General features: G+C 34.7%; 2 protein-coding genes across 2 annotated transcripts; both read left to right on the top strand.

Annotated features, from left to right (window-relative positions):
* Positions 1 to 342: 342 nt before the first annotated feature.
* On the top strand, positions 343 to 2,439 carry LOC116189795 (GDSL esterase/lipase 3-like). The gene is made up of 4 exons (XM_031519517.1): positions 343 to 444; positions 603 to 836; positions 1,103 to 1,352; positions 2,074 to 2,439. Exons 1-4 carry the CDS (start codon positions 343 to 345, stop codon positions 2,181 to 2,183), a joined length of 696 nt encoding a protein of 231 aa, XP_031375377.1. The 3' UTR covers positions 2,184 to 2,439.
* A 2,711-nt stretch (positions 2,440 to 5,150) lies between these two features.
* On the top strand, positions 5,151 to 8,055 carry LOC116189796 (GDSL lipase-like). The gene is made up of 5 exons (XM_031519519.1): positions 5,151 to 5,481; positions 5,829 to 5,950; positions 6,707 to 6,940; positions 7,174 to 7,420; positions 7,574 to 8,055. The coding sequence occupies exons 1-5, from the start codon at positions 5,247 to 5,249 to the stop codon at positions 7,804 to 7,806; spliced, it is 1,071 nt and encodes a 356-aa protein (XP_031375379.1). The 5' UTR covers positions 5,151 to 5,246; the 3' UTR covers positions 7,807 to 8,055.
* The last annotated feature ends 12,323 nt before the right edge of the window (positions 8,056 to 20,378 follow it).

The following is a 20,378-nucleotide window of genomic DNA, read 5'->3' as shown; positions in this document are numbered from 1 at the left end:
AAAAGGAAAGTGAATGCAAACAGAGAATCCGGAAATCTTCCAGAATTACAAGACCATCGCCCAGATTAAGCTAAAAATTATCGTGAATCCGGACGATATTTACAGTTGGATTTTGGTGTTTTTGCAGCTCAGTATGCGAATATGCCATTCATCAAACCGTACTTGGAACCCGGGTTCACCAATTACACCAATGGAGCAAATTTTGCGTCGGCTGGAGCTGGGGTACTTGCCGAAAATAGTCCCCATGCGGTAAACATCTTTTCTGATGAAATTGAAGGTTTACTTATAGAGTGACGTGAGCTAGTCATATTTCAGGATTTACTTCTCATTCGTGCCTTTTGTATGGGTCGATGTCACAAGTTAACGGTCTCAGGTCAGCGAGATGAACTAAAGATACAGCCTATTGGCCAGACGAGGCCCGTGATCATATCAGGAAGGTTTCCTGTTATTACTGTTCCCAGAAGGCTTATTCCCCCCAAAAAAAAAAATACAAGAATTCAACTGTCTCTCTGCAGTGCTTAATTACGACTTAATGGACCGTAATCGAATTGCAGCATTCTCGTTCTGATAATCTGATGTGATCTCGGTTAATTAATTAACAGATATTCCTGAAGCTGCAGCTGAGCTACTTCGAACATGTGAAGAAGAAGCTGCAGCAGCAGGAGGGTCGTAAGAAGACCCAAGAGTTGCTGTCTAAGGCCGTCTACTTGCTCAGCATGGGAGGGAACGATTACATGAAGGTCGGCAATCCAAAACCGGGCGAAGTCCCTCTCACGGACTCTGAAAAGAAAGAGTACGTGACCATAGTGCTCGGCAATATCACATCCACGGTCAAGGTAAGAAGCGAGCATTCCCCATCCGGTACTTGCACTTGCAACTAACTGTTCTAGGTCCGAGACCCAGATCCCGAACCCATTACTAGCCACTATTAATGTTTCTGCACATGGAAGGACTCAAGCTAATCGAAGACATATATTTATAGTGTTATAGCTAAGCTCAGAATTATGCTAGTCAAGCTTGTCTAGATGTCATGGTCGCTTCCATCATATCAAGTGCGGTATGCATACTTATCATGTATAAGATCTGGTGATTGGTTCCGCAGAAAGTGTACGCGATGGGCGGGAGGAAATTCCTTTTCCAGGCCGTGGGGCCACTGGGTTGCATGCCGGCGACCAGGGTCAGCCCGGGAGCTGAGGGCTGCAGTCATGAAGTCATGAGTCTCGCCAAAATGCACAACACAGCAATGTCGAATGTCCTCCGGAAGCTAGAGAAGACGTTGCCCGGATTCAAATATTCTCTGTTTGATTACTTCTCTACCCTTGCATCGATCACCAACTACGCTCCGAAATATGGTAATATTTCACATTCATATCATTAATAACTATATGTATATCAGTCTATATCTATGTCTATAGTATTCAAAAAGAAAGAAGAAAACCGCTTGTTTAACTTTTCTTCTCTCAAAAATACTATTGTAAAAAGAATAATAGCCATCAAATTTGGAGAAATTAGAAGAATAATTTTGTCAGTCCATGTAATTATTAAATACCAGCTAACCTACTACCGAAAAATACCATCTACCCTACTCTCTCTCTCTCTCTCTCTTCCCCTTTCTCTCCCTTCCCCACTTTCCCTCTCTATTCTTTGTCCCCTCACCATTTTTATTAATTTTATCATTTGATATTATAATTACTAAAATTCTTTCTCTATAAAATAATCCATTCGTCAATTATTATGAACAATTTTACTTGATGCAGTACTCTAAAAAACCAACTTCTAAAAGATCTTAAAGGAACAACAAAAATTATATCAAATGGTGCGCAGCAACGAGTAAGAATTTTTTAGAGAATGATGTCAAGAACGGAGCAAAAAAAGATTTAATGAACTTATCAATTAAAAAATTTGAACTCGAAAACTTTTTCTGCGGGCACACTAACTTCTAGTACAGATATATGTATATATACAGTTTGCTCATTGTCGTGTTTCTTCGTGAATGCTATATATCGAGACTTGAGAGGTTTGCCTGCAATAACATAATCGATCGAATCTTTCGGCTTTCTTCACATTGCAAAGGTTTCAAAGAAGGGCAGGCAGCATGCTGCAGTAGCGGGCATTTCAACGGGGCGTTCACATGTGCTAACACCACCGCCGGTTTCAACCTCTGCCATGACCCGACTAAGTAAGTGTAGTTCGATGGAGCTCACCCGTCCGACAGCGCCAACAAGTTCCTCTCGGCCCTCTTCTGGAGTGGACCTCTCAAAGTTGTGTGGCCTCGCGGTGCAAAGGAGCTGTTCCACATGCCCTAGCCTTATCCGGACTAGGACTCTTTAATTCCTGGGAGTATTCTACCGAAAAACAAATAAATTCCTAGGACTATAAAATATGATGTTACTACCGCAAAAATAATTCCTAGGATTTACCTTGGTGCGTAATTAAACCGTTTCTGTTGTTCTACGACGTTATATTGTATGAAATGTTCCCCGTGCATCCCCCGTTGATTACCACGCATAAGAGAAATCCATGGTACTCTTTATGCCTACTAAAGTCTTGCAAGAGAATACCCTACATATGAAAGCACTTATACTGTTTTTGACGGAAGTTATTTTTCTCATGAATTCATAGGGTATTCACGTAAGAGAAGTTATTAGTCAAGCAAAGGCTGAATAGCTCTAAACTATAAATTCGAAATGATATGTACGATGATATATGTCATAATTCACTTTGCCAATGTGAATTCAATATATATTGTCCCGGGATTTCGGCTATGATGCCACAACTTCCACATGCATATTGTTGATATCGCAACTTGTCGTTTATGAGTCAGTGTTTGCTTATGAGTCGGAGTGAAAATTGTACAGCAAGCTCTTATAATAATCACAGGTGGGGTATGTTAGTAATCGTATGGGTATTTTCGGGGATTATTGCCGAATCAATGTAATATAACAGCATATGCTCCCGTTTAAAACCTATATTTCTCATTCATTTCTCTTTTCTCATTTATTTATTAGGCTCATGTCCCTCTTTATAACTAAAAAAATAATTAACGAAGAATTTTTTTCCTTTTCAATCCAATGGAGGCCTGTGGACTTAATACAAAGAAATATAAATCATAAATAGCTAATAAAGAGGCACAAGTAATCACACAATAAGTATCGAACTTGAAACCTCTTGATTATTAGGCGAAGGCTTGCGCCATCTCTTGGGATAATATAGAGAAAACAATAAAAGATTGAGATAAAACTGAGAAACTATCAAAATGTTTGGATAAAATTGAGAAAACATCAAAATGTTATGATAAAATTGAGAAATAACAAAAAGGTTCAAATTCATAGTGTAATTTTTCCCTTTATATCGGAACTCACTCACTCTCCACGTCAACGCCGTCAATCAATTAATCGTCACGTCAGCATTTCCGTAAAAAATGGAATGAACTTTTACAGCAGGATAGATTTGAAACCTAACCATTAATGCTATAATACCTCAGGAAAAAATAATCGACATTATGATAAAATTAAGATAATATGTAAACGTTAGGGTCTATTGTGTAATTTTCCCTTAAAAATGGGCATGATCCTAAAAATAATCACATAGTTTGCAACAAATCCTAAATCTACTAATTTTTTAAATTTTGACTTGTAAATTCACAAGGTTTTGCTCTATTTCAACATCTATCAAAATGTTAAATGCTCGTTCAAATTTGCTGACGTGACCATTAATATTACTTGCATGGCTAATGAAGGCCACATGGCCGCACCGCATTGGCCAAACTCGTCAAACTTGGTTAGTTAACCAGATTCTTCATCTTCTTCCCATGAAACCCTAATGCTACCCCCTTCACCCTCGAATCCATGGCCCTCTTGCAACTTCCTATTATCACGGTCGCCCTTAGTGGTGGCACCACCATGCTGCCAGCTATCGTGAATGTTGAGGGCTTGGCTTGGTTGAACTCAATTGAAACTCGATGAGAAAAGCACGGCAACCCAAGGAGCAAAGAGAAGCTCGAGCATTGAAAGAAATATCGGGGCAGTGGTGGCACGGCGGAATGGATAGTAGCAACGAACTGAGGGAGGCCGAATGTAGGTATGGGCGAGCTGAGGGTTTCCGAGCCGGGAGAATGAGAGATGAGCTTAGGGGTGTCGTTAGGGTTTCGGGTTACGGGAGGAGGGCCGGCTGAGGTTCCTTTCATCTGAGGTGAGGATGAACTGTGGGGAAGCTAGGTTTTTTTTTTTGTGAGAAGGAGAATGAGTGAGCTGGGGGTTCCGGGATCCATGAATGAGGGAGCTAAGGGAATTTTTTGGTTGAGAGGGAGCTGAGGGAGTCGGTCCATTGTCAAGGAGCTGTGGTTTTTTTTTTTTCGGATCCGAGGGAGAGAGTCCCAACTGAAAGGGAGAGAAGAGCTTAGGGTTTTTTTTTCGAGGGAAGGTCGTTGCGGCTAGGGTTTCCGAATGTGTGTCGTTAGGGTTTTCTTTTTTTTCCTTCCCGTGCATTAGGGTTTCCCTCCTTTTCTTTCTCTGTTGTTTTCGGGTCTGTTGGAAGAAGAAGAAAGGGAGGAGAAGGAGAGAGAAGAAGAGGAGAAGAAAGAAGGGGGAGAAAAAGACAAAAAAAAATGGGGGCAGGAGGAGGGGAAACGGTCAAAACTGACAGTTGCCTTTTTTTTTTTTTAAATGTGGGCAGCAGTCTGTCAGACCGGCTCTGATCGACTCTGACCCCTTGGTCCTTTCTTCTTCTTTTTTTTATAAAAATTCAAATTTGACGCACGTAAAGACTAAAATTTTCGACTTTGTAATTGAATGCTGGCATTGTATTCAGAAAAATTTATGGATCAATAAAATATTTTTCAGCCTTAATTTAGTCCCGAATTATGAAAATTGACTCTGACGTGCTCGAAATCTAAAGAAGTCCCAAATAGTATTATTTTCTTAAAAAATCATAAAATTAGTATTAAATTATGAAAATTCCTCATTTTTAAGAGTTGTGCGTGTTTGAGCGATTAGCTGAAAATATTTTCCTCTGATGGATGATAAAAATGACGATTTTGCCCTTGTGAAGCTGGTGGACCGAAATGAAGTGCTGATATGGAATATATATATATATATATATATATATATAAGTATATAGATTATATGGAACCTTTAATGCTTGCTGGCTCCTATAAAAGGTCTCAACAGTCCCATTTTCCTGTAAGCAAAGATCAAAACTCAGTTACAGTAACTCGTCCCTCTGAAGCTTCTTCAGCTCGTCGTCCGATGGAAAGATCGAGCCCAGTGATCGGGACATTTCTCACCTTATGGGCGGTCCTTGTCATTCGAGGGCAATGTCACACGCCATTCTTTATCTTTGGGGACTCAGTCCTAGATGCCGGGAACAACCAATACTATCCCCTCAGTGACCAACCCAAGCCCCGCATGCCCTATGGCGAGACCTACTTCCACTACCCAAGCGGGAGATCCTGCGACGGCCGAATAATACCTGACTTTTTAGGTAACAGCCTTTCCCACGAACCCAATGATTTTTGTGTTTTCAAGCCTGTTTTTGCACTACGTATCGAATCAGGAGTGTTTTCTCTTCAGATGAGATCAGTCTCCGTCTCTTGTTTTCCAGAGAGCGGTCATGTATTTGTATGCTAAAAGTGCAGTTGAAAATTTGGGAAACCAAGGTTTGTACGTAGTATTCCTGAAAAGGAATGTGCATGCAAACAGAGAATCCGGAAATCTTGCCGAATTACAACGGAACAGGGGCAGATCTTGGTTGCCCATTGCCACATTTTATTAGGTTACAAATATGCGAATGTGGACGATATTTATGATCGGATTTTGGCGTTTTTGCAGCGCAGTATGCGAATCTGACATTGATCGAACCGTACTTGGAGCCCGAGTTCAACAATTACACAGATGGAGCGAATTTCGCGTCCGCTGGAGCTGGGGTATTCCCTGAAACAAACCCCAAAACGGTAGACTTCTTTGCTAATTAAAAATCGAAGGTTTACTTGTAGATTGTACTATTAACAATTCGAGATTTACTCCTGATTTTTCCATTTTATGGGTCGATGTCATGGGTTAATGGTCTCAGGTCAGTGAGATGAGCTAATGATTCGGCCTTTTGGCTGTACGAGGCCCATGATCATATCGTGAAGGTTTCCAGTTAGGGTTAATCACATAAAAATATACGACCTTTAATTGAATTTCCAATTCTAGCACGACCTTTCGAAAATGGTATAAAAAAGTATGACATTTTGTTTTAGTCTCAAATTTAACACACCATTAAATTTTCCTTCAATTTCTATGCATTAACGGTGCCACATGTCGTAACATTATTCGATAAGTGGAAATATGTGGAATTAAATAAAAATATGTGGAGTTCACTTATCGTGCTAGAGTTAATATTAAAACGAAAAGTCGTGCAAGATTTTACACTAAAACGAAAGGTCATGCATTTCTATACTATTTTCGAAAGGTCGTACTAGAATTGGGAATTCAAGTAAAGGTCATGCTAGATTTGAGACTAAAACGAAATGTCAATATAGGTCATTAACCCTTCCTGTTATTACTGTTCCTAGAAGGCCGGAATATTGGAAGCCTACGGCTGATTTCCTCCAAAAAAAGAAACACGAATTCAACTGACTGCGCAGCAGTGATTACAGCTTAATAGACCGAAATCGTATTGCAACATTCTCGTTCTGATGCGATGTCAGTTAATTAACTAACAGATACACCTGAAGCTGCAACTGAGCTACTTCGAAGAAATGAATAACAAGCTGGAGCCAGAGGCCGCCCAAGAGTTGCTTTCTAAGGCCGTCTACTTCTTCAGCATAGGAGGGAACGATTACATGAACGTTGGCATGCCACCACTCCCAGAAAATGGCACTCGAGTGGCGCTCGCGTCCTCTTACAGGAAACAGTATGTGAAGGCAGTGCTCGGCAATATCACCTCAGTGGTCAAGGTAAGAAGGATGCATTCCCGATCCGGTACTTGCTCTTGCAACTAACTGCTCTGAAGTTCTAGACCTAGATCCCGAACCCATTACTGAGCCACTATTAATTATTTTGTACAAGGACTCATGCATGCTATCGAAGACATATAGGAATTGTGCTATATATCATGGTCTCTTCCATCATATCAAGGGCTCTATGTAGTATATTTATCATTTACATGATCTGGTGACTGGCTTTGCAGAAAGTTTACGAGATGGGCGGAAGGAAATTCCTTTTCCAGACGGTGGGGCCGCTGGGTTGCATGCCGCTGAGCAGGTGGATCTCGGGATCTGAGTGCATTGCCAATGTCACGATTCTCGCCAAGATGCACAACAAAAGACTGTCGATTGTCCTCTGGGAGCTAGAGGATACGTTGCCCGGCTTCAAATGTGCTGTGTTTGATTACTACTCCGCCCTTTTAGAGATGAGCAAGTATCCGTCAAACTTTGGTAATATTTCACATACTTATCATTATATTGTACAGATACATGTACATATACATGATGTCCATTGTCATGTTCCTGAATGCTATTGATACTTTAGCTGTGCCAGCAATATATCGATCGAATAACTCTTATTTTGGCTTTCTTCACATTGCCAAGGCTTCACGGAAGGGCAGAGAGCATGCTGTGGAAGCGGGAACTTCAACGGGGAGTTCACATGTGGGGACAACGAGACAGGTTACAACCTTTGCAGTGACCCGAGTCAGTACGTGTGGTTCGACGCGGCTCACCCGACTGAGAGCGCCAACAACTACCTCTCTTCCCTCTTCTGGAATGGATCTCTCGAAGTTGTGTGGCCCCGCAATGCAAAGGCGCTGTTCGAAATGCCTTAGCTATTCGGACTAGGACGGTCCATAATTCCTAGGACTATTCTACCGAAAAAATAATAAATAAAATAAAATCCTAGGATTGCAAAATGATGTTATTAACGTTAGGAGTTTCCCCGCAAATTGTTTCAGTTGTTGTACAACAATGTATGAAATAATTAATGCGGCCTCCCCACGCCTACCCGTTGATTATCACTGGCATAAGAGAAATCCATGCCCTTTATCCCATCGACAGTCTTCCCGTGGTCCTTTACATTCCCTTCCATTGTCTCGTTGCTCCATGTCTCTCCCTTGATCACAAAATACCAATGGAATATTGTAACCGAAAAATAAAAAAATATCAATGGAATATAATTGGGCCAAAAAGGGCCAATCTCAATTGGGTTTCATTCAGAGACTAAATTAAAATTCACATCATTCTCTTATCAAGGCCTAGCTTAAAATCGAGGTGCAAGTTCCGACCTGGGATGTCTCATCAATAACTGATCAATCTGTTTCCTTGCTATTGATTTTACTTTAAAAAAATTTACAAGTATTCACCCAAAGAAAAGTTTACAAGAAAAATGTTATTAATTCCCTCAAATTTTACTTGATAAATATATCTATTTCTATAGAAAGATGTTTTCCTGCATCCAAATTTAGGTAAATAAATAATTATTATCTTCGTGATAAAAAATTTATTGGTTAAATTCTTAAAGACTAGTTCCCCAACCTTCGGATATAGTGGAAGACAAGTTCTCTCAAAGATCTTGGGTATTTGAAATTAGTCAAGGTAGGTAGGGGCGCCCCTCCGACCAGACCCATGTCTCTCGAGTCAACATTAGTTCTCCTATATAGATCTCTTTGGTCGGGGAGTGACTGCCTTATGGACAGTCCCACCGCCGACAGGTTCAGACCCTGCCAATAATCTCAGTAGAGTGGCGGGTTCGCCGGTAGAGGCTCCTTCACGCCAGATTATGTCGAAATAAATTTAAAGAAACAACAAATAAGAGGGAAAAAAGAGAGAGGGTTCAGATCAGGGTCTAGGCAAAAGAGACGGAAATGCTCTAATAAGTAGAGGTGTGCAAAGATACCGGGTATATTCGAAATCGGTCGAAACCTACACGTCATAATAGGGTCCGAGTAGCTCGTATTGAAAATAGGGTATGGTCCGAGTAGCTCGTATTGAAAATAAGGTGGGGTCCGGGTATTAAAATAAGGAAATGGTGAAAATCGCTTCCGCTTCCGATTCCTATCTACATGGTACTCAGAACTGGAATCGAAACCGATACCCGAAACTGGATGATACTTACTAAATAAAAGGAAAAAAAAAGAGTAAAGTTACTGAATGCGAAAAGCAGAATAAGGCAAAAGCAAGGATTTCTCTATATTTTGGGGAGAGATCTTCTAACAGCATGAAGCCCCTCTCAAAATTTCACAATTCGGGTGAAACAGGGAAAAATGTAAACTTAAATCTCCAGTCTCCTTCCTCTTCTCTCTGTCACTTCTCTAATCTGAGTAATCTCCATTTCCTTTTTCGATTTCTCTCAACCCAGCCATCTCTAACTCTCCAATCTCCATCTGCTCTCTCTCTCTCTCTCGCTCTCTGTTTTCGTCTCCAACTCTCTAGAGACTCCCCTCTGTCTTCTACTCTCCGCCAAGGTAAAGTTTCTTTTTTTTATTGCCTTTGTTTTCCGACGTCATGGTGCAACGGCTGGTGGAGAACCCAACAAAGGAATCGGGTCTTGGTTAGATATAGGGTCGGATTACTCAGGAGCCCATCTTCGTCCATGAATGATTCATATACTGATTCCATCAAACTCGTTGCATATCAAAGAGTACGTAAATCCTAAAGGTTCATATATTATTACAGAAAAAAGTTCAATACTCTACTCTTATGGCGGCTTCTACTTGTTTGTGGCAAAGTGTTTTTTTACGGAAACAAATAGCGCTTTATTTGTGTGATTACTGATTATAAATGAAATATTTTTTTTATTTACCGAGACAAAAAAAATTTATAGGTTCCAACAAAATACTCGGAATCTGTGGTATAATACAAGTTCCAGGTAGGTTCCGATTCCAAGATTAACATGGTAGGGTCCGGTTCCAAAATCTTAGAACATATCCTTTACAGGTTAGGGTCCGTGTATCGTAAAAAAAAAGTATCCGGAACCGATCACCCCTACTAATAAGGGTTGAGACCAAGGAGAGAGTGTTTGGGCAAAGGAGGGGGGAGGAGAGAAAAGAGAGTGTCTTATTTATTTATTTTGGTATTATAAAAAGTAATTGGAATAACAACCGAAAAAACCACGACTTGTGCTTAATTTTCTAATTATAACATAACGTTTGAAATATCGCACAGAAATGCACGATCTATGGATCTTGTGGCGCGTCTAATACTACATCAATTATTCATTCTATTTTGATGGGTTTAGCTTATGCGGCATTTAATGGTACCACATGGCACATGGAAGCCCCAACAAATGGGTCAAAGGCCAATTTATTAATAAAAATAGGTTACAACTAAAATTTTAAAAAAATGTTAATCACATATAAAGGCACGTCTTTTACTCGAATTCCCAATTCTAGCACGACTATTGGGAAATTACATAGAAAGGCACGACCTTTCGTTTTAGTCTCAAATTTAGCACGATTTCTGCTTGAATTCTCAATTCTAGTACGACCTTTTAGAAATAGTATAGAAAGGCACGACCTTTTGTTTTAGTCTAAAATCTAGCGCACGACCTTTTGTTTTAGTCTCAAATCTAGCACGATAAGTGGACCCCACATATTTTTATTTAATTCCACATATTTTCACTTATTGAATAATGTTACGATACGTGGCACCGTTAATACCTAGTCAGCCACTACCATTAAAATTGACGAAAAATTTAACAGCGTGCTAGATTTGAGACAAACAAAAGGTCGTGCGCTACATTTGAAATTAAAACGAAATGTCATACATTTTTATACTATTTTCGAAAAGTTGTACTAGAATAAAAAAATTTTAATAAATGTCATGCTTTTTTACGTGATTAATAATTTAAAAAAATTTAAAAAAATTAAAACCTAAGGAAGAGGGGGACCAGGAGTGGTGGCCTCCCTGGCAGTCACCAAACCCTCAATGGAGTTATCGGCGACTTCAATGGTCACCGGTGACCGCATAGTGGCTGTGGTAACCTCTGGTGAGGCCTCTACCACCAATTTTTCTTTAAAAAATTTATAAAAAAAAAAAAGAAAAGAAAAAAATCGAACAACGAAATTGTAAAGAGGTAGGCAGTGACAATAAAGATCATCAGTGACCCCATTCGTAGGGGGTGAAAATGAGTCGGTGTAGGCAGCTCTTTTTTTTTTTTTCCTTCCAAAATATCTTGATTTCCGTTTAGCTTGGATCAGTTTTCTAGAAGAGTTTTGGCCTTTTAGGTGACCGGAAGTGAAAGAATTATCAGAAATTAGTTAAAGAAGCTTTGAAGACCACAAGAATCGCAGACAATCATTTCTCAAAAACTTGAACTATCGATCCGGTCAGACCGTGTGAGAGGGAGAAAAGAAAAGGGTGAGCTTGTGTGTGAGAGAGACGAGAACCAAAACAAGATTCGGACATAGAAAAATAGAAATCAGAAATAATACTGTATTGATAGAAATATGTTCGAATACGTATATATATAGTATACTATCCGTGTGTTGTATGTTTATTTTTCTTTTATTTCTTTTACCTATATCATGCTAAAACATTACACTAGTTTTTTGAGTTATTAATTCAATCAATAATTTGACATGATCGTCAAAATTATGTATAGAACACATTATAAATCTAATAAAACTGAAAGTGTTCAACACAATTTTATTCATATATTTTGATTTTTAGATTATATATCTTGGTAAAATTTTAAAGATTTCATCATTTTAATAGTTCCATTATTACTTATTTTTTATTAAAAAGATATTGTGCTTTTTCTAATTAAGATTTCATTAATTTAAAATTTTATTATTATTATCATTATTTAAAATTGGTTTTTACTTTTTATTTTTGGATTGTATTAATTAATGCACAATTGTTGCTCTTGCAAGTCGTCTTTTACTTTATGTATCTGGATGGATACATATATATAATAAGTCATTTATAATAATTTTCTTAAAATTTGTTATATTTTTAATCACCAGTAAATTCATCTCTACTTACAAAAATCATAAAAGGTCGTTTTGATTTTATAATATATTATCTTGGTAAGATTTTGAAGAAGATTTCATCATTTTAATAGTTCATTATTACTTATTTTTCATTAAAAAGATATTTTGCTTTTTCCAATTAATATTTCATTAATTTTAAATTTTATTATTATTATTATTATTATTATTTTAAAATTGGTGTTTATATTTTATTTTCTGACTAGTTAGTTGCCCGTGCTTTGCACAGGTTGGTTTAATTATGTTTGTTTATAGAAAACATACATTGAAAATTAATTTATATTTCTGTTCTTTTATATGAATAAATGCATCCAAAAATGATATTCTTGTATTTGACCTTCCAAATAAGTTTCTAGTCATAAAAATTCAGAACTAAATTATATCAATATCACACGTACTACAAATATCTGTTATAGATAGCTATAAATCAAGATAGTTTATTATCGTAATAATATAAATGTGTATTTATCTTATAAAACAAAATTAATTTATAAGAGAATACAATTATTTAAAAAAACATATAATTATTCTAAAAAAGGACTATACTAATTTTGAATCAATAATCCCTGTCGGAAAAACATATATTAGAATTATTTTTTGATGTCATATATATATACATATATATTACATAAAATAGTCTTTGATTAATTGTTACATGCCCAGAAGCATGCATAAAAGTGGTATAAGATCAATTTATTAATTACTTATAAATTTTTACCAGTAATAATATTTACTTTTACCCAAATGTTGATATAATCCTCCATATCTTTTACTCTGATGCCTCGTACAAAATATAAAGAGCAGACATCTAAAAGTAGTAAAATAAAATTAACCAGAAAATAGTAAAATAAAAGGATTAGCTGTTAAATTAATTATATTCTTTCTTCATTATCTTTTTGCCTGCATACTTAAAATATTTATGCTATACATGAATAATTCTCAACTTCTACCTTCACAGAGATTCTTCTTTTAAATTGTTTAATATTTGTATAGTATGATCACCCGTTTCTTACATATGTACTAATTCGATTCTAATTTTTTCTATGGCGAGCTTTATCTAAACACAAATAAATATGAATTTACATATATATATATATATATATATTGTAGGTAAAATATTTATCTTATTTTCTGCTTAAACAATTCTAGAAAAAAATTATAAAATTTAACAACATTTATTATTTATTTGTCATATATTCTAACACTCTGTTTGAAAGTATATATATATATATATATATATATATTGTAAAAAGAGAAGAAAAAACTTTGAAGAGATACTGGCAGAAAAGGCAAAAAAGGACTTTAGAAGAGATTTACTTACACTATTGCTCCTCTAAGACAAACACTAAATTTGATATTGTACTTTCAAGGCACTTCAACTCTCCATAATCCAATATATAGAACTTAAACCTAGAGAATAAGAAATCAACATTAAAGAACAATGTGTACTTTTATACCTTCGCAGAGGACCATCTCAAGTTATATTCAAACCCCAAAAAGAAAAAAAAGAGTTATACTTACGCTTGATGAGAAAAAGTAGACAGTAAGAGCACTTTTGTATTTGGCGAGAATCTCATTACGGAATCTCTATCTCATGTGAAAAAGTAGACTATCATCACAAACATGGGGAGAACTCCAAAAGGTGGACCATCGTACTATTCTTGAGGCATGAAATTACACGGGGCTCACCTCCATATATAGGGACATTTCAATACATTGATTCATTGTTATTTAATTTATTATTGCATGCTATTCTTTATTGAGCAGTTACAAATAGTAATGATTTCAGTACTAATTTTAGCTTTTAATTTCTATAACTGACTATGAAATAAAATGCATGAAAAATAAATATGGAAGTTAACTTTTATGTTCTAATTTCGGCTCTTAATTTTTATGACTAATGACTATGAAATTAAATGCATGAAAACAAATATGGAAATTCATTTGTTAGTCTTCTGTCATTTTAATTTTGCAAATTGGCTGGAAGGCATTTTGCTAATTATTAATCTGACCATATTTATTTATATATATAGATATATAGATAGATCATATATGAGATCTATATATATTATTGATATATTTTTGTCATATTATTTCACCATAAAAATCCGTGTTCGTATTATTTGTCTATGTGAACTGGAAATTAAATCATCAAACTTATTTATATTTGTTCATATTGTTTGTCTATTTTTCAAATTATATAATGAGTTAATTGTACAAATATTACTACAGGGGATGTAACTTTATATATATATATATATATATATATATAGAAGGTACTAATTTTGGCTCTTAATTTTTATGACTAATGACTATGAAATTAACTGCATGAAAACAAATGTGGAAATTACTTTATTACTCTTCTTTCATTTTAATAATGCATATTGGTTAGCATGGAAGGCTTTTTGCTAATTATTAATCTGATCATATTATATATATATAGATAGATAGATAGATAGATCATATATGAGATATATATATATTATTGATATATTTTTGTCATATTATTTGTCCATGTGAATGGAAAATTAAATCATCATTTCTGTTGTTTATAAATATATCGATATACTTATTTACATTTGTTCATATTGTTTGCTCATTTTTCAAATTATATAATGAGTTAATTATATAAATATTTAAGGTTATATCCCTATTTATTGTAGGGATGCCACTTTATATATATATATATATATATAGATGGTATTAATTAAAGCACATTTGTTGCTCTTCTTTTACTATATGTATATAGATAATTAAAGCACATTTATTGCTCTTGCGAGTCATATTTTACTATACGCATAGATATAGATAGATATAATGAGTTAATTGTACTAATATAATGAGTCATATATAGATTGTATTAATTAAAGTACATTTATCGCTCTTGCAAATCATCTTTTACTATATCTATATAGATATATATAATAAAGTACTTATAATAATAATTTTTCTAAATTTTGTTATATTTTTATTCACCAGTAAATTCATCTGTACTTACATAAATAATAAAAGGTTGTCATTGTACAACTTAGAGAGACAAGATAATTTGGAAAAGCAGGTAGAAAGTTGTTCGGTACCGTTGTGGTCCTTATTTTTTTGGCCGAAAACTTTCAAATTATTTCAGAGATGTCATCATTATATAATGGAATTTATATTTATACCTAGGGGAAATCTACTCATTATAAAAATACAAATTTTAACAAAGTAATCTATACGCTTGTCATAATTTCCTTTTTATCCTTTAAATTCATGTGGACTCGTTGCTTGTTTATAGTACACACTTCCAACATGTGAATTGAGCTCTTACTATATCACTGTGACACAACACGTATATGTCGGACCATATATATATATATATATATATATATATCTCCATAGCCATTTGTATAGTGTTCAAGAACCGGATTTCTTTTTCTAGTTATTAAAATTAAAAATAATTTAAGTCACATTGTCTTCCACCTAAGAACAAGAGGTCTTGGTCCCCATGATTGGCCCAATTAGATATCCCCCCCCCCCCCCCCACCCCAAACCGGTTTTTTGATAATTGTCCAGTTTGATATCTCGAACTTATGGGACCATTTTGTTAGAAAACCGAGCACGTGTGCAGCGAAAAAGTTAATTATGATAAAAATCAAATTTTTATCTCGTGCTCTTTTAATCGAAAACTTCAAGATCATCTATTGATATAAAAATTACCTTCTAAACGAATAAACAACATCACATATCGAATTTACAAGAAAAGTTTAGACTTTTATAATAACTTTGTTGATTCGAGTCGATCAAACTAACCGCCCAAGTTTCTGGTCTCTAGTTCGTCCACATGAGCACGTCTCCACCGAGATTAGACTCTTCTCGACCCGTACATTCCGATCTAGGTCATCGATCTCGAACGGAATCATCACAGAATGAAGGGATCTCTTCAAGGACGTCAAAGACAACACCGAAGCGCAGAACCGGAACCGAAAAGAACTCCGATCAACCTTGGAATTTGTGCGGCGAAGTTGCTTATTGATTGCCTCAGTCGAAACCTTCTCTCTTTCTCTCTAATATCGGTTGATGATCGATTGCATTATATGATTATCTGTAAGAACATATCTATATATATTTTTACCCTAGGGACTAAAATGTAATTATTAAATAATCCACATTAATTAATAAATCACAAATGAGTCCTCGCACTTAAGTCATCCAATGACTTGCCATTGTTGTAAGAAAGAAAGATCAAACAAGTCCTTGACACAAGTTTCCATCAATAGACAATCTATTTATAGAAATTCTTCAAATAAGGAAACTATCGTATTTCCTTAATTAAATTTATATAGATATTGAACTCGGCTTCAGGATGTGCTAGCATTCTTGCAACCACATTGCAAGCCTCATTCGATAATTAATTCCTAAGTAACTTCCTTAATTATGATTAATTTTTTTCTCGATTTAAACACGCTCAATGTGTGTGACTAACTAGGTTTATCATCAAATAGCAATGGGATTATAGTATCAACTAATTTGACACTATCGGAAACTCTTTATGTAACCAAAAGCATAATTCCCAAAATGCCCTTGGTTCGCAAAGTTCACGAGTGACACCTAGCAGCATATCGTGACTATCCAAATGATGACGAATGTATAATTGAAACAATCTGATGAACCTCTCATCGTATATGCCATGCATTGAATCCCTTCACTATAAGATTCCGATCTAACCAGAGTTACGGTAAATGCCAAACTCTATAACCAATTATATGAATTCTCTAATTTCATTCTTAGATCTGTAGTACTTGAACAGAAACTCTTTTCTGTTCGAGTCTATCTACTCCGGCCGAGAATTTCTCGATCTATAACAAAAATCATATCCATAGGACATTTTCCCCGTTTACTCAGGTTAGCGAATCCCGTCTTGATTGGACACCTAACTCCAAGTATAACTAACTGGGACCACTATCTACCGAATACTCATGCTAAGCACAAATATATTAGCTGTAGCAAATCCTAATCACCCATACTTGAGATAGCGTTTCATATCAGGTCTAAGGACTATATGTACTAATACGATCCAGATAATATATGCACGTAATAAGTATCAACGTATATGTCATGATAATAGTTATTAGATAGAATGAGACTCACTACTCCATCTTCATTAGTATCTGTATACTAATCATGGAAATAGACAAAGGTGACGATCTATATGGAGAAATAATGTCAATTTAAGTCTCTTACGATAGTGAACAGTTTAAAGATATTCTTACCGAATTATTTCGTCACTCATATTCTTAACTCTTAAGAATGAAGCATTCAAAATATCTTAAGAACTTTATTATAATAAACATAGACAATATACGAATAATAGAATAAATTTTATTACCATAAAAAAAAATTATTCAAATACATAAATGAGACTTTATGGCATATCACTAACACATTTGGCATGAGAAACTTATAAAAACACATGTTCCAAATCTTATGGAGAATCAGGCGGGTCCACGAAGCAAGCTGACGTCATCCGTATGGACGACAAATATGCCGCGTCGTATTCTATGTACGGACATCACGTGGGTTTTGGGTTGGGGACATTGGAAGCCAGACCTCATTACATCATCGGGGCCTACGCTCCCAAATGATTGAGATAAGATTGCCCATAGGTCACTTTCCTGCTGCGTTAATTAGATTCTCGTTCACGAAGAATCTTTTGCCTATTTTCTCGTCAATTCTATGCCGACAACACTAAGCTCAACTCTATATGAACCTTAGATCTGTTAATTTCAATAAATCTCCTCCTTCAAAAAGCAAGATGGTATGAAGTTGGCCGACATATGTAAATTCCAAGTAAAATTCAATCAAGATGTGAACCATATTTTCTGATCACAAGCAAGATTCAAGAGCATCGCAAGAAGACAACCACGAGCTTTCGTTTTATCTAAAAAATGGCATATGCCGTCCAATTTATTTAATGTTTTCCATCCATTTGTTGACATGGTCATATTAAACATGTTAAAAAAGGACCACTTTTGCACGTGGGAAAACCATTCCTTGCTTTCCACCACATAAAAAACCTTTAAAAAATTATAAAAAGATAAATAAATTTTAATAAAATTACAAAAAACAAAAAAAAAATTATAGAACATTCAGAATTATATTTGAAATATAGAAAATTTTGAAAATTCTAAAAAGCTTTCAAACTTAAGGAAAATTTTCAAAATTTTTGAAACAAATACAAAAAAAATTTTAAGAATTAAAAAATAAAATAAAACAAAGAAATATTCAAAGAAATTTAAAAAAAATTCAGAAAAATAAAAAAAAATAAAATAAAAGAAAGCTCGTCAATGATGGCCCTCCATGGATTCGCCTATAAAAGTCGCAACTAAGGTTGCAAAAGTAAGAGCTTGAATACCACTTGTGAATAATCCAAGGAACAAGACATGAATAGGAACCACTAAAGTACTAAAGAAACAAATCAAAAAGATTTGGGAACAAATAGAAAAATTAAGTTCTGAAATAAAAAGATCAAAACAATTAAATAAAATTCAAAAATAAATTTAAAATAACTAAAATTACTAGAGGACTAGGAAAAAAATTAAGTAGAAAATTCATCCAATTGTGTGAATTGATAAAAGGTTAATGCAATCATCCAAAAACTAAAACCATTCATGAAAAGTTACAAACAGATAAGGTTATTCAAGAACCTCTACTGAGAAAAATCACCTTTGTGGTAATTCGCTCATGCATTGAACTAAAATTCTACTGTTCCAAATTTTTCTGAGCTTTCCTTTTAATTTTGAAATGATAATTTTAAGAATTTATTTTCATTAAAAAAACTTTCTGAATTTTTTTGTACTTTTTCTGAATTTTTATTATTTTTTGGATTTTTCTCTAATTTTATTTTATTTTAATATTTTTTTCTCAAATAGGCATACCACATCAGTGAAATTGTTAATTTTGGACGGAAACACAATGGCATGCATTATGTAACTAGTAGACAAGCGCGTGCATTGCACTCGTAGTACGATATATTAATGAAATAAGAATTCAAATTTATTTTATTATTATACATGATTATAATTAATAAATTATATAAATTGACTTTGTTTTAGTGGCTAGGGTAGTCTCCTTTCTTAATGGATATTTCGTTGGATATCCCTTCTTTTCTCTTGAAAATTTTCTGATAATTTTTTAAAAAAATAAAATTTTCATAGAAAATTCATAAAAGAAAAGGAAATAATTTCTACTTTTTCTGACAAAATATTTGATTTTCTTAATTTGAATATTTTGTGAGATCAAATAAAATTTGAATTTTGTTGGAAATTATACTTAAAAAATTATAATGAAATGAATCAGACCAGGCGGTGGTCTTTTACCAAATAACCTCATGGCATGCCACTTTATTCCAAGAAATTAATTTTCTGCAAGAAAAATGACCCATGAGCTCTATATTTGTTCAATGTTTCCAATGAAAATTTCATCAACAAATATTTTTATTTTTAGTAAATTGTTTTGGGGAGAACTTTCCAATCTATTTCCGACAAAATTTTCACTGGTAAGTTGTTTGAACAATATCTTATTTATAAAATATTTTGACATATTATCAGATGAAATTCTGGTGAATATTTCGTCGAAAACCCTTGAACTCATTATAGATTATATTTCTACGGGCAATAATTTATCAGAAATGCTGAAAGTTTCTTTACATTGACTTCCCATCTATATGACCCAATCATAATCATTTCGGGATATACCTTACTTATGCATGCCCACATATAGACCTACCAAAATATAAATTTTGAAATCATTCTTCTCGCAATGAAATGTCCATTCGTTAGCCATAACAAGCTTTATATAACGAAAGCACATACATCTACGCGACTAATGTATTTAAAGATCATCTAGGCTCTAACCTATATTTATCGGAACCTGTTGAGCTTCTTGATATCATATGGTGCAAATCTAAATAAAAAGAGAAAAGCTTTCTCCAGCAAAATATATTATTTCGCCATTCTATCAGTGCAATGAACAGTTTGGAAATGAAAATATGCTGTTGAATAATTTTAAATGATCGAATCTACGAAAAAATGCAATAGTTTATCCTCCGAAGAATGATAAGCAACCATTGGAATTTAAAGTTTAATTTTACAACTGATAAAAAAGTGCCCGACTAACAAATAAGAATAAGATATAATGCCCCTCTTACAAGTAATAAATAAACAAAAAAACCAGTTTAAAAAGTTATAAGACGGAAAATTTCCAAAAAGAAGGAAATAGAAACTCCTCAATTTTTTCCCTGAAAACTCTTTGAAATTAATAAAATAAATAAATAGATATAATTTCATATGTACATTCACCTTTAATCATGTCCTCCATCCAATGATCGTCACAATCCTGGGGGTACGGCTACTTCCGCGCTCCCACGCTATTAC

The sequence above is a fragment of the Punica granatum genome, unplaced genomic scaffold, assembly GCF_007655135.1.
Source record: "Punica granatum isolate Tunisia-2019 unplaced genomic scaffold, ASM765513v2 Contig00019, whole genome shotgun sequence".
Taxonomy (NCBI): domain Eukaryota; kingdom Viridiplantae; phylum Streptophyta; class Magnoliopsida; order Myrtales; family Lythraceae; genus Punica; species Punica granatum.
This window is presented reverse-complemented; position numbering and strand designations above follow the sequence as displayed.

What these genes read in the sequence shown, in the direction of transcription:
- LOC116189795 (XM_031519517.1), top strand. Translation starts at nt 343, where the DNA reads ATGGGTCGATGTCACAAGTTAACGGTCTCAGGTCAGCGAGATGAACTA. An exon ending in TCATATCAGGAAGGTTTCCT is followed by an intron (nt 445 to 602) that starts GTTATTACTGTT and finishes ATTAATTAACAG; the next exon opens with ATATTCCTGAAGCTGCAGCT. An exon ending in ATATCACATCCACGGTCAAG is followed by an intron (nt 837 to 1,102) that starts GTAAGAAGCGAG and finishes TTGGTTCCGCAG; the next exon opens with AAAGTGTACGCGATGGGCGG.
- LOC116189796 (XM_031519519.1), top strand. Translation starts at nt 5,247, where the DNA reads ATGGAAAGATCGAGCCCAGTGATCGGGACATTTCTCACCTTATGGGCG. An exon ending in AATAATACCTGACTTTTTAG is followed by an intron (nt 5,482 to 5,828) that starts GTAACAGCCTTT and finishes GCGTTTTTGCAG; the next exon opens with CGCAGTATGCGAATCTGACA. An exon ending in ATATCACCTCAGTGGTCAAG is followed by an intron (nt 6,941 to 7,173) that starts GTAAGAAGGATG and finishes CTGGCTTTGCAG; the next exon opens with AAAGTTTACGAGATGGGCGG.